Below are 14,977 nucleotides of genomic sequence, written 5' to 3'. Positions count from 1 at the left end.
ATGCCACCTGGCTTAGTATGAAAAAAAGTAAGCATGGGTTTTGGAGTAAACAGCCTTGATTAGACTCTTCGGCAGGTTTTGAGCCTCTCTGATTATCTAAGTAGATGTGGAAGTGAATTATCTAGGTTCTTCTGAGTCAAAGGAGATAATGAAGGGAAAGGCCTAAGTAGATGCTTCAGTCTTTGCCCTTAACTCTTTTCCGATCTCCATGTTCACATGATCAAGCCTGATGAGATATAACAATATTGAGAGTCAAAATAGTATAAAGATCATGATACTGTATGTTTTTGTATGTGAAACATGCCAGTAAAACTACAAGACAGAATTAAAGAGATAAACATCAAAATGATGTTGAAAAGAATTTGACTGTTACCGAAGTCAGAGCACAATAAACACAATTATACATGGTCTAGTATATATATATGATGTATATGTGTATATGCATGCAGTTAGAATATAGAACATTTACTGTTTAGGACTAAATGGGCATTAATTGGATCAAAAACTATAGGCAAAGAGTTTGTCATACATGAGGCTCTGTTTTTTTTTTAATTCCAGTATTATATCTGTTCTAGGCAGTGGGCATCACTCTTTCTTGGGCCTACCTAAATTCGTGCTTTCAACATTGGTAATTAATTCCACGAGTATTGAATAACAAAGGTTTCTATTGGGAGAACTGATTTTCTACTGTGCACCAGCAGCAAGAATTTATTTATAGGCCTTTGTTATGAATTGGAAGAAATTTGGGGTCAACTTTAGAATATCTATCCTTTAAGCAGAAAAAAAGCTTCATACTGTCAAATGGCAAAACTAAAACAATTTAATAATGAGTTTGTTGTCCTTTATTCAAAGGAAGACAATCCATGGATTGGGGGAATACAGTGCCTCATAAGCAGTAGATCACTGTTCTAATGGGATTTGGGACAAGAGCGCGTTTATAGAGCTTTAGAAGGGTCAACACTGAAACGGCATGATTGTCTAGGAGGTCGGGAAGGGAATTTCCTTATAAGGCTAGCAGGTCCTATTTTTAGGGTAAATCAAGCTAGCTTAAGCTGAGTTGGAGGATTGTGATTGGTTTGTTAGGATTTCTTGACAGGTGTTTACCTTACATGCAGGCTGGTATAGGTTTAGATTTGTGATGTGGACAACACCACTGGGATGGCCTTCATTTTGGGGTCCCAATATAAGAATTAGCTTTATCAATATTAACAGAGGCCATGGATCCATCAAGGAGCTCTAACTTGTCATTTGAAGCCAGGTCAACCGTGTCCCCAAAAGAATGTCAAATTTCAAGGAGTGAAATATGTGGATTAATTCTCTGAAAGGAATGTTTACTCTCTTCACTCACTTTTTTTTTTTTTTTTCAATTTATTTATTTACTTTTGGTTGAGTTGTATCTTCGTTGCGGTGCACGGGCTTCTCATTGTGGTGGCTTTTCTTTGTTGTGGAGCACAGGCTCTAGGCACGCGGGCTTTAGTAGTTGTGGCATGCGGGCTCAGTAGTTGTGGCTCACGGGCTCTATAGCACAGGCTCAGTAGTTGTAGCGCACCGGCCTAGTTGCTCCACAGCATGTGGGATCTTCCCGGACCAGGGCTCGAACCTGTGACCCCTGCATTGACAGGTGGATTCTTAACCACTGCGCCACCAGGAAAGTCCCATCTTTTGTCACGCACTTTTGTGGCACATCATTTTTAGCCTGAAACTCGAGCTCTGAAATAATTGTGCAGCACCTAATGGATGTGAGGAACGTGGCCGCCTCTCCACACAGGGAAATTGAAGCTGTGTACAGTTTCGGTAATCACATTTCAGTTTTCTGTATGCTTTGATTAGCTCCTGCATTCTTTCTCACCACATATACGTGCACACACGCACAGGGGCAAAACCTTGGAAAATTACAATTTTCCATTTTAATTTGAGAGTCAGCCTGGTTGCATCACCGAAACCTTGATGGTGTGGGTCCAACACCCAGCTCTGCCTCTTCATAATTCTGTGGCCTTGGACAAATCCTTCAGAGCCTTTTCCTTCTGCTTAGAGTTGGGATGGATGATTTTACAGATTCTTTCAGTTCTGTGATTCTGATTTTAATTTCAGTTCTCCTCTGTTAGAGATAAAATGGGCAATTTCAGGTGTTCTGGTTCTGCTTAAGTTTTGTTTTGTTTTGTTTTTTGGCTTTTAAAGGAAAGCCCTACAGATAGTCTTTTCCTTTTGAGAATGAAAATTTGTTTATGTTAAGGATTAAGTAAGGTACTTTATCTGGCCTTGAAAGGGGTTCACACTCAAATCTTCTTGATTATGATTCTACAGAATAATTACATTGAAAATGGAATATTTGAATGTTTTCAAAGCATTTTCGTGGGGCATAATTATATTATGCCGAGGCTAAGGGGAAATTATTTATGTGAGGAAACCAGAGCTGGGATAGAAATAGCATTGCTGTGTGCTTTTTAAAAGATACTCACTATACGAAAATCTGACCCCGAGGAAACTGTGAACTGATTAAATAGTACCAAATGAGTGACTATATGAGGCCAGCTATTCAGACCAGGGAGAAGTTCGTTTAAATGCAGAAACAAGATGGTTTTCATTAGCCACAAACCTTAAAATTACATAAATCCACGGATGCACTGAGCTATGGATCCGTGCCTTCTCCTTGCCAAGCAAGACTTTTCAGCCAGTGAAACAGAGAGTTCCTTGTTCCCTTTCCCTTTTAGCTGGGACTGTGTGGGGAGGAATGTTGCCAAGCCAGCTCTATAAGGAATTTTGATCTCCTTGATGATAATAAAGAGAAACTTTTTGGGGAAAGGGAACACCCAGTTTGAAAGACAGCGGGACAACTTGTTTGAGAAGCTGCTTTTGCGCTTGTAAATTGCATTGATTCTAGGTGTGGGTTCGGGGTCACCTCTGCAGATTGGCCCAGATTAGGTATATATGTATATTTGTTTATTTTAATTTCCCCTTAACCTTTTGGAAAGCCGTTTTCTAGCTAACTTGCTTTTGGAAAGTCCGTTTTCACTTGAGTAGCTTGTCTATATAGTAAGAGCCTAAAATATTCTTCTGGCCGCAAATGGTTGTTTTTAAAAGATTGACAGCATTTTTAGGTGTTGTGTTTGAGTCTCTGTAGTTCAGAGCATTCTGTAAATAGCCTGTTGTTTTTGAGGCAGTGTGTGCATGTGCCATTGTTTCAGCCAGTTATTCTGCCCGTTGTCACTGAGCACTGTTTTCCCATGGGAAAGCATCTCTGGTCTTATGATGTCAGTGCAAAGTCATTCAGGTTACAAGAATTATCTTCATCTTCAGTCTCTCAGAAATGCAGGGACCATGAATGGCCATTTATAGCAGGGTGCCAATCTTTGAGGTGTTGTCTTGGATTTCTGCCAAGTAACCTGAAGTTACCTTAGATAGTGTTAAGATGAAAACAACATTAAAATGTAATAGTTATTTAAGTGGTTATATTTCCCATCCAGTAAAGCTTTTATATTTATTTTTATTAAGAGAAATGTTTTTTTTTAAGTTAGGAATAATTATCTTTAGGATAACTTTGACAGGGTATGCATTTTCACTGGCTATAAATAACTTACTCTAGGACTGAAAGATTTAAGTTTTAACAGCATCCATTTTAACACGTCCTGAATAGGACCTTGTGTATGATGTATTAGGCCATTTTTTGAGGCTTCATTCAGAAAAAAGGGATTTGAGTAAACCTGTTGGGCCCTTGGAAGGCTAAGTATTATCTTCCATGTGACCACCTTGGCTGCTGGTGGTTTCCTTCTGGATGAATGCCAGGGAGTGGCCTGCTCCTAGCAGCTAGGCTTTGTTTCTTAAATGGGTTATTTGATTCCAGTAAGGATCCTGGGTTGTTTGTCTTGTTTTAATTAACTGAGCCAGGGATATGTTTCTTAAAACCTGAAATTCTTTGCACGTGGGCTTCATTAAGAATGGAAAAGCTTCTGGTTTAATCTGTTATCTCCCAGCGCCTTACTCTGATCTGGTGTTGGCTCGGTAAAGAATTTTTGCCCAGGAAACATGTCTTTGTGATTTAAGTATTTATTTGTGAAGGGCCTCTTGTAATGTCAAATGTAACAGATATATACGTACAGCCAGTTTTATAATTTCTAGCATAATAAGTTACCCTGAGTATTGAGGAATCAAAGTTTGAACTATTAAACAGCTCCATTCTAAGAAAATGGGTCATGTTAATGATCATACTTATTTTTTTAAAGTTAATATTAGATCTCATCTGGTAGAAAATCCAAAAGGAACTGAAGCATCTGTTTTCTTGTCTTAGCTCCCATTGTCAAAAGGAAGAGATAGATCATAAGGCAATTAAATATGCTTTCCAGTAATTTGATAGGGCCATAATCAATTCATTTGAAGGGAATGGGAGAAAGATTACCACCATTTGGTAGTTGGAACATACAAACATGCAAACAGATGGCATCAAAATAACTGTAAAGTCAAGAAGACAGAAGGATAACAAAGTGAAGAATGGAAGAAATAGAAAGATGTTAAGAAGTCAAGCTAGGAAAAAATTGAGAAACATTTGATGTGTTTGTCAGGTAGGGTGACCAGTTGTCTCAGCTTGCTGGGGAGTCTACCAGTTTTAGCACTAAAAGTCTCATATCCTGGAAACCCCTCAGATCCAAGCAAACTGATCGGTTATCTTATTGTCAGGATAAGGACTTGCCTGACTTACTGCTTTGTCCCCAGAATTTTCGGGCCAACCCAATACATCAGTGCCTAGCATGTGTTACATACTCAAACTTACTGAATGAAGAAATGTTAGCTGCTGTCATTTATTATTGTTGCTTTTGTTATATTGGAGTTGCCTCTCAGCAGCTAGGAGGTGAAAGCGTGCAAACACCAAGACTTCTTAAAGTAGGTAAAAGAGAAGCAATGGCCTAATCTTTAGGAATGTCTTATGCTGTGGAATTGAAGGATTTTGAGTTAGTAATGGGATAATCAGGAAAATAAAGAGAGCCAGGGTAGTGGATTGCGACAGAAGCCAAGGGAAAAGACTTCCAAGGAAGAATTCATATATGGCAAAGAAAATGAAAAGTGACAGGTATTGAAGAACAAGGCTTTCCTTTCTCAGGAGGTTGTATGTAACCTTTGAGAAAATTGTTCGGATGGTAGGAATGTAAACCAAACTGCAAGGGTCCTGAGAAGCAGGTAAGAAGGTGGTATTGGTGAGTGTTTAAATCACCACCTGCTAGAATTTGTTGGAAGTAATGGGAAGATGACAGTTCCTCTAGAGCAGAGGCAGGTAAACTATGGCCCACTGGCCAGATCTGGCCTACTGCCTGTTTTGTAAAGAAAATTTTATTGTAAAGTAGCCACACTCATTTCACATATTGTCTGAGACCGCTTTTGCATAGCAGCAACAGAGTTGATTAGTTACAAGAGACTGTAGGGTTCACAAAACCTAAAATATTTACTCTCTGGCCTTTTACATAGAAAATGTGCTGACACCCTCCTCTAGAGGATAACAGAATGGAATGAGGTAATTTTTGTCTATTTTCTTTCTTTCAGTAGAGGAGATCAGAGCCTATTTGTGGATGTATTATGGAGCTGGAGGAACTTATTGGGTATCTACTGCTGTGTAATAGGTTACCTCAAACCTAATGGTTTAAAACAACAAACATATACTATCTCAGTTTCTGTGGGTTGGGAATTTGGGAGTGTCTCTCTTGAGGTTTCAGTCATGTCAGCCAGGGCTGCCATCAGATGAAGGCTGATGAGGCTGTAGGAAGTTTCCCAGCTCACTTACATTGCTGTTGACAGGAGACCTTGGTTCCTCATCACATGGGCCTCTCCACAGGACTGCTTGAGTGTCTGTACAGCATGGCAACTGACCTCCTCAATAGCAAGTGATCCCAGAGAGCAAGGAAGAAACCCTAGTGCCCTTAATGACCATGCCTTGGAAAACACATATTTTTGCCCTATTTTATTTGTTGCTACAGACAAACCTTGATACATTATGGGATGGCCGTGACGAGAGCATGAATCCAGGGAATAGGGACCATTAGGGGTCATCTTGGAAGCTGGCTACCATGGGGGAGAGAAATTGTTACTTCATTGTTCCTTGAGGGGAGGATATGGAATGAAGGCCCTTTGCATAGACAAGGAGATAGTAACTATGGAACACACTGTGGAGAGTCAGAGGTACAGAGAAATGTTAAGGTGGTGGAGGTAGAATTTATTCAGCAAAATAAATACCAACAGTGGTAAAGGGTCATTAGTCCCTCTGTTCAGTTAGGGGTAAGGCCCCAAGATTCTAAGACTGGAAATCTTTGAGACAGGAATGAATTTGAGCAGAATAAAGTGCCATGGGGAATGCAATGGTGATTTCATTATTAGATTTTAAATTCCTTGATAATGGAATTTAAAACATGGGCAAAGCCCGTATTTTATAAACAAGTACATTAATAAATTTTATATATTTATCTATATATTATAAATGTATTTTATGTCCTTCATTGCATCTAAGATAGGGCCTTATCTATAGGTATCTGATCATTATTTGACTTTTTCGCAATGTTATTATCTTACTACTTACTTCAGCAAAATGGACAAAATTTATATTCTGATTTTAAGGATCAAAGCATTGAATTTTCTCTTATTCCCTCAGGAAAACTGTGAAACTTACATTTATGGAACATTCTGCTTAGGCTGCTTCTTTGCATCTCTTGGAGAATGAGCCTCTCAGTTTCTGGCTTGGAAATTGCAGGTGGTGGGCAAGGCCCCAAATTGGGGAGTTGAGGGGTCCTAGCTATTCTGCTGACGATCCGATACTGTGGCCTCAGCTGCTGTTTGTTACATCTGGCAGCAGAGAGGTAGAATTTTATTAAACATGCCATATAAAGTAGAACTAGAAATGCAGAAAATGTTACCTGAAACATGGTTTTAGAGATTGTGCCAGGAGCTTTTGCACTCAGGTCTATGATAGGTCTCAGCTAGGTTCAGTACAAGATTATTTTTTTTAAAGGACAAAAATCCTCTTATGGATTTATGGACAAAATATATATGATGATGACTAGAACAGACAGATGTTTGATCTATTTTTACATTTCTGTGGGGGGAAGTGTCAGGAAGCTATTTCTTTAACTGAAATCTCTTGGTGTAATTTTAGTGTTGTTTTTTTCCCTCCTGTGAACAATTTTTAGAAATGATACAAGTTATTATAGAATCACCCAGTTCTCCACTGCATGAATGGCTTCTGTTGGAAGTTAACTCTTCTTAGCATGGATCTCACACATTTCCTCCAAAGCTGGATTTAACAAGGGAGGGATTACTTTGCCACCATGTCTTTTGATACCTTGGTTTCGCATAACACTTGCACTCCTGTGGATTTATTTTTCATCTTTTGCTGTTTTTTTTTTTTTCTTTTTGAGCTATCAGAACCTATTAAGTGAGGTAGTATGGATATTTCAGAACTTCCATTTTCCCTTTAAAAATATTTATATGGGGAATTCCCTGGTGGTCCAGTGGTTAGGACTCAACTCTTTCATTGCCCAGGGCCCGGGTTCAGTCCCTGGTCGGGGAACTAAGATCCCGCAAGCTGTGCCGTGTGGCCAAAAAAATATGTATATATTTATATGAACGTAATACCGGTGGGCAGAAGGGTTTGGAAATACAAAAAGGCACCCATTTCAAAGTTATTTTGGCAAAATTGTGTGTTGCCTGCAGTGGTCATAGCTAAGACCTATTGAGAGCTTGCTACGCAGTAGGTGCTCTGCTGGGCCCTGAGTGAGACTTGTCACCTCTTTGCAGCGTAGCTGAGAAGATGAGACACGAGCACCCTTACTGTACTCTTCAGAGCTGACAGAGTGATAACCAGAGAATGTTCTGGAGAAAACCGATGGAATGGCCAACATATTCATTCATGTTTGTGCTTGGTAAATTCTACAGTAATTTTTTCAGTCCGAAAAGTTATGAAGTTGTCACTTGCTAATTAGTAAAGCATCAGTGACACCATACCCTCAGCTCTGGGAGGTGACATACAGCCTTACTCACAGAGCTGGTCACCGTGCAGGGACTTGGCATTGTTCTTTGTGTGAGTGACTTGGAGGGTATTATGAGAATATGGTTTCCTCCAGAGTGATTCTATTTATTTCAGAAAAAACATCTGATTTTATTGTCAGGACCTTGCAGTAAGCAAAATGGATAAATTTGTCAATGAAATCTGCCATGGGGGAAATGTATAAGCTTTTCAATGAATAAATTCTTCTCAATACTGCTAATTTCTTCATTTCAATGTTAAAAAACCAACACTGTATTATATGTGGTTGGAGATGTCTATAGCATACATAATGCTTAACCCAAAGGAATTCATAATTGAGAATTAGGAGGAATAGAACTATTTTTGGCATTGCTCCAGGCCATGTTTCTCTTTACAGCCCTTCCCCCCAGCCTCCACCCCAGAGCTATGGATTTTTGTAACTAACCAAAACTTATTTTTTTTCAGGTGCCCACTGATGGCAATGCTGGCCTGCTTGCAGAACCGCAAGTCGCCATGTTCTGTGGCAAACTGAACATGCACATGAACGTGCAGAATGGCAAGTGGGAGTCAGATCCATCGGGGACTAAAACCTGCATTGGCACCAAGGAGGGCATCCTGCAGTACTGCCAAGAAGTAAGTCTCCGCTGGTGGCCAGCGGTTCATGTTGGATCACATACACGTTTTTTTAATTTAATTTCTTTTATGTTTGTATTTTATCTCTTGCAGTGAACGTCTTGGTTCCTAATAATTCACCATACCATTAATGTATTTACTTGCTTTACCCTACAGTATGCATAAATATTTTAAAAATTATGTCATATAATAACCATCAATAAACCAACTGAAATATAATCTTGTATGTCAGATATACTTTAATTTTAAAAAAAAGAGAAAAAACCCAACTGAGTAAAGTTTAAGATACCTTGGCTCTTCCTTTTATCTTTAGAGTGTATCCCACTGTGGCTAATGCAAAGTATTGTGTTTAACAGTGACTAGGAATTGGGAGATTGGACTTGGCATATACACACTACTGCATAGGGTAACTAATAAGGACCTACTGTATAGCACAGGGAACTCTACTCAGTACTCTGTAATGACCTGTATGGGAAAATAATCTAAAAAAGAGTGGATATATGTATATGTATAACTGATTCACCTTGCTGTACAGCAGAAAGTAACAGAACGTTGTAAATCAACTATACTCCAATAAAAAATTTAAAAAAATAAAATTAAAGTGACTAGAATTAATTTTCTCTATGTTACCAATTTGATATATTTTAGTTCATTTATTTGTTTATATTTAATTTTAGTTTTTCTTTCTTTATTTTTACGATTTGAAAACCTAAAACATTTACATTGTTAAAATATTGAAATAAGAAGTTGCACTCCAAAATCTCACTTGCCATCCATCCTCTGTTAAAATATATTTTCATCGTTCTTGATTTAGCCTTCTTGAAAAAGAGAGAATTTATATTTTTCCTTCTTCTGCTTATACAAAAGGCAGCGGCCATGGCTCACGGGCCCAGCCGCTCCGTGGCACGTGGGATCCTCCCAGACTGGGGCATGAACCCGTGTCCCCTGCCTCAGCAGGCGGACTCTCAATCAGTGCGCCACCAGGGAAGCCCCTGTACTTTGCTTTTTCAACATAACTTTTAGCCTGGAAATCACCCCCTTGCCATTTGTAGAGATCTTCAGCCTTTGTGTAATTTCTCCTAGATTTCTTGCTATTATTGTATAGGGTTTTTTTTTTTTTTTAATTAATTCAGTTTAAAATAACTGGAGTCCAAGGCATTTTGTCCCACATTCCTAGACAGTTATATATTCCTACAATATGTGGCTCTTGGTGTTTTAAGAACATTGAAAGGAATTAGTCTTACACCTCTTGGCAAAGCAAAATTTCTTACCCTACATAAACAATGGATAACCTGGCAACATTTCCTTTGTTGTAATCTTTTATGTACAAGAAAATTTTCTTTAGCCCTGTTGGATCCAAAATGAATGTTTAATGAAATATATATCTGTGTGTGTGTATATATATATATATATTTAACATATACATATATGCCCACATGTATTTTTTTTTTTTTTTTTAGTGGTAGCACTATAAGAAAGGACAATCTAAATTCTAACTCCTGTGTTTTGAGAAGCAAAGAAGCATCTGCATTATCACAATATATTGCATATCAAGTAACTTTTGTCTTGAAGGAGTATGAACTATGATGTGAAAAGATAATTCTTCATGTTTAAGTAGAAATCACTAATATTGGCATCCTTTATATTATTTTTAAAAACATTTATTATATAGGGACTGATAATAAATTCACTTTTGCCTGGATATGACATTTCTAAAATATACATTTTTGGAAATAATATTCACATTTTATTGAAGAGTTCCTCTAGTACAGTTTTGTAGATGAGTTATGAGTTGGTAAATTGGAACTCTGCGCATGCATGCTTTTAGGTTTTTGATACCATTTTACTTATCTGGATACACATGCAGATTATGCATTCTGTATGTTAAATACATTTTTTTAAAGGCTACAACTCAAATTTACTTAATGACGTTGACCACATAATTTTCTGTTGAATGGCTATTTTGATGTATATATCGTAGTTGGCATCTAAGTTTTTCTTCAGTGTCAGTCATGAATAATCATATGTTTTTACATTTGTATGATGACTCTATAAAAATTACTCTTCATGACCCTGAGAACAACCCTATTCCCACTCCACTTAGAGATCCCACTAATGCCTGGGTAACTTTGCTTCCTGTTTTAGTCTGTTTTTTGTCCCAGGGATAAGCCACAGAGTGGCTCTTCATAGTCCTAGCCTTTGCCAGATTGTTGGTGACCATGGGGTGGAGGTAGGGGGAGGAAAGTGAGCCCTTTGGTTGTTTCTCCTTTGTCTTGAAATTCTGGTTCTATCTGCCTATCTCAGTTTACCACCCACTGAGGTCTTGTACAACGATACACAACAGGCCAGAGTCTTAAGATGGATTAGATAAACATTAGGCTAGAAAAGTTAAGAAAGGGCCAGACCATCAGGCCTTGTGGGCCCTTTTAATGAATTTGATCTCTATTCTGTAACAACAGGATGTGTCATGGAAGGTGTTTATTATTTTAAAAGAAAGAGAATGACTGTACATTAGCATATCCAAAAGTCACCCTCTAATAAGAACGTACTGCATAGCACAGGGAACTCTACTCAGTACTCTGTAATGACCTATATGGGAATAGAATCTAAAGATTGATTCTATAGAATCAATCTATAGATTGATTCTATAGAATCACATATTCGATGTATATGTATAACTGATTCGCTATGCTGTACAGCAGAAACTAACAGAACATTGTAAATCAACTATATTCCAATAAGAATTAATTTTAAATTTAAAAAAAATAAATAAACTTATCAATCACCACTTTATTGTGAATCATCATGAAGGGCTGAGTCAGAAGGCTGGTCAATATGAGCACTCTGACCCTGAAAAGAATAAACAAAAACAAAAGTCACCCTCTTGCTTTGTCACTCTGACCTCATATCTAGTTTCTCATTTCCCTGGGACCCAACTGGAGCGTCTTCTCCGGAGCTATCCAGGGCAGTAGCCACTAGCGGCGCATGGCTGTCAAGTGCCTGCAGTGTGGCTATAATGTGTGCTATAAGTGTAAGATATCAATAAATACCATATTTCAAAGATTTACATGAAGAAAGAGTATAAAATAATCACATCAATAATTTCATATTGATTGCATATTGGAATGATAATATTTTGTATATACTGTTGTAAACATCATGTATATGTTACTAAATTGTGAATATGTATGTTATTAAAATGAATTTCAACTGTGTCTTACTTTTCAGTGTAGCTACTGTGGAATTTAACATTACACTGGCATTATGTTTCCATTATATTATATTTCCATTGAACACTGTTGCTGTCCTGCCCCGCCCCATTCCACCAGTGACTCTGGGCTGCAAGGGTCTTAAATCCCATGATCTAGCAAGTGGAAGAGGGAAGCGGAAGTGAAGAGTCCTTCCAGACCTTCCCCCAGAATTTTACTGGTGTTTGGGAGTTAGAGAGGCTTATTTGGGGCCTTTTAAATACGTCTTTCATTAAAAATATTTTAGTGCAAGATGATTATATGAATACTTTTCTAGAGTCCAGTGGTTCTCACTTCCTCCTTCGGACTTATATCTCTGGGTGCTAAGGATGCAATGATGAGTAAGATACAGGACCTGTTCTTAGAGGGAGATCGCAGGGCCAAGAAAGGCTTATAAAACAATTTTAGCAACTTAAAAACTGATGATGATGATGTTGGCACATGGCGATAATGTTGATAATGCTAGTACCAACTAAATTTTATTGAGCATTAACAAGGTACTGAGCTACCTTGCCAAGTGTTTGCCCTCATTTTACCCTCGTGATGCCTCTGGGAAAGAATCCTGGGAAAGAAACTTGGTGATTTGCAACATTTAAGGGGAACAAAGAAACCTAGGATCAGAACTAGGTGGTATTATGTGCTGGAAGTCGATCCAGGTTAATATCTAAATGAGGGAAATGATGAGAGTGCAAGTGTGATGCTGACCAGAAGTGACTGAAGTATAATTTTTGACAAGGCAACTCATGACTGCCTTGCAAAATGAATGCGTATCTAAACTTTTACTCAATTCATTAATTGATGAGGTAACCTGTAAGATGTTAACCAGTTTGACTTGAAGAGATTTAAGTCCTTTTTCAACAAACTTCATTCACATGGCTGTGAACAGGAATTATCTGATCTGCATTGCATGAGACAGGAAACATTTGCATTGCTATCAGGTATCTACAGTATCTACTCCTACAGGGTTGTAAAGTAGCCTATAGAGAGTCAATCAGAAGAACATACCCTATTTAATCAGGTCATCTTTTCCCCTGCCACCCCAGGCTCTGGAAGACAACACCTGCATTTCACTGCTAGAACACCCAGTACATAATCTCTTTTGCCCATTTCTGAATAATGGACATTTTTTATAATAAAACAGTCTCCTAATTTGGCAAATAAAAGTTCATTATTGATCTTTAGGATAGCAATTTCAAGGGAATAGCATGGGAAGAGTCAAATTACAGTAGGTTACAGGAAGAATAACATGTATGGGTGTTGAAGCCATCTGTGGTCTCTCTGAGGAAAGTCCAAGAGGCAAAGAGCCTGTGGGCAATTCATGGAAAAGGGAAAGCCTTTGTTTTTTGTTGGGCTTTGTTTTTAAAGGGAAGGAACTTTAGCTGAGGGAAGCTTACACTAAACTGTAGGAAGGGTAGATCCATCATAAGAAAACTAGTGACTGCTGAGTCTTAGAAAAGAGAATAAAAGATGGGGAAATAGTCAGGGTGGGTTAATTAGGCAGTTTATGTTGTCAGGTGATTGAAATCTACACGTACATGGAGAATATTTTCTCCCATTGATGGAGGGGATCTTGGGGTAGGTATAGCTTACAGAATTTTAAAAAAGGCATCCAGTAACTGGGTCCTCAGATATCGAAACTGAGACTCAGTGCTGCCTGGAATTTCTCTGTTGGGGTCTCTTGTTTTCCGCTTATCCTTTCTCCTTTATGTTCACCTCATTTTCTCCTGCAAAGATGGCTTCCTTTAGGAGGCCAGGGAAGATGGCAACTCTGGGAGTTTGTTGTTCCAGTTTGGATTTCCAACCCCATTCTGCCAGTGTGCATTCTAATTCCCAGATAGGGTTCTCGTTGGTCCTGCTTTCAGTCACCCATCTATCTTTGGACTAGTCACCATATCCACATGGACTCAGTATGTACTGGGACTGGCCCACCTTGGTCATGAGGGTATATGGCTTGTTTGGCATCCCAACCAGAGCCAACTGGTGTGGGGAGAGGAGCTCTTGCCAGAAAAAAGGTTGAAGGGTGGCATGGGGGCAAAATAGAATAATGACCACAGCCCAACACAATGGGCTTAGAAACATACAGTGCCTTTTGAAAGTTTTATAGGTTGGAGAGCGGGTAGCTGAGGGAATTCACATCATGACTTTAACCAGCTTTGGGGAAGGTATTGGGGGGTGGGTGTTGGAGAAGTGTTCACTCAGAACATTTAAAGTGTGTTCAACTTTTTCTATTGAATGGTGCATCCTAAACTATCTAGAACATTGCTTATTGATATTTTAGGGTCTTTCTGCCACTTTCCACTTTGTAGGTAGTCTAAAATTTTTCTTTTATAATTAGAAATAATAGTTTCATTTGTAGGATTGAATTTTTGTGTGTGTTATTGGAAAATGTTTATTTTCCTTTATTTTTTTTAGCTCCATATTTTTATTTTAGACAGTTGATTGACTCCCTGCTAAGAAAGCCAAAGAAAATAATGTTCATAATTTTTCCAACTCCTCTTCTCACAGATTTTGTAAGCTATATTATTTTTGAAGTTTAATATTATGGTCTGTTCTATTGTCATAATTCTCACAGTCGTAGGTTCTGTCTTTAACTGGATTCAGTGTTTACAGCGAATCCTTTCACCAAAGCATCTCTATTCCCATAATGTTTATTTTGATTCCTCTATTTTTTTGGGTGCCTGTCACCTTACTTAGTTATTTCCAGAAGTTGTTCTTATTGAACAATAGTTTAGTTATGTATAGAATTCCAGGTTGACAAGTATTTTTGTTCAGCGCCATGAAGATGCTTATCCACTATATTCTGCAATCATTGTGCAAATTCCCTTTTTTTAAAATGTACAAAACCCATTACTGTCACCATTTACAGTGCTATTCGTTTACTGATTACTTTCTCTCAATAGTGATGAATCATTTTTTTCTTTATGTTCTCAGTCCCTCTTGTGACCAAAACACAGATGTTTCAGAGACAGCTGGCTGAGTCAGAGAGGCAGCCGTGAGCAGTCTGTGGTCCTAGGACAGAATGAAACCAACTGAACTCATGACCGTGACCTCTTTTTGACCTTTTGCTAACCAATTTAACTCACTTGTATAGCTGCAC

The 14,977-nt window shown here is 38.3% G+C and overlaps 1 protein-coding gene across 10 annotated transcripts in view; it reads left to right on the top strand.

Annotated features, from left to right (window-relative positions):
* The window catches only part of APP (amyloid beta precursor protein), a 288,182-nt gene that overhangs the window by 48,810 nt on the left and 224,395 nt on the right, over positions 1-14,977 (top strand). For 7 of the 10 annotated variants that reach the window (XM_007466499.1, XM_007466498.1, XM_007466496.1 and 4 more), the window contains exon 2: positions 8,465-8,632. The exons of 2 other annotated variants lie outside the window; for them this stretch is intronic. In XM_007466499.1, the coding sequence (XP_007466561.1) occupies positions 8,513-8,632 (120 nt within the window). In that variant the 5' untranslated portion in view covers positions 8,465-8,512. The remainder of the gene's footprint in view (positions 1-8,464; positions 8,633-14,977) is intronic. One more of the 10 variants, XM_007466497.1, reaches the window with a different exon arrangement.

Source organism: Lipotes vexillifer, unplaced genomic scaffold (genome assembly GCF_000442215.2).
Source record: "Lipotes vexillifer unplaced genomic scaffold, Lipotes_vexillifer_v1.1 scaffold340, whole genome shotgun sequence".
NCBI lineage: Eukaryota > Metazoa > Chordata > Mammalia > Artiodactyla > Lipotidae > Lipotes > Lipotes vexillifer.
The sequence above is the reverse complement of the archived record's forward strand: the minus strand, read 5'-3'. Positions and strand labels throughout refer to the sequence as shown.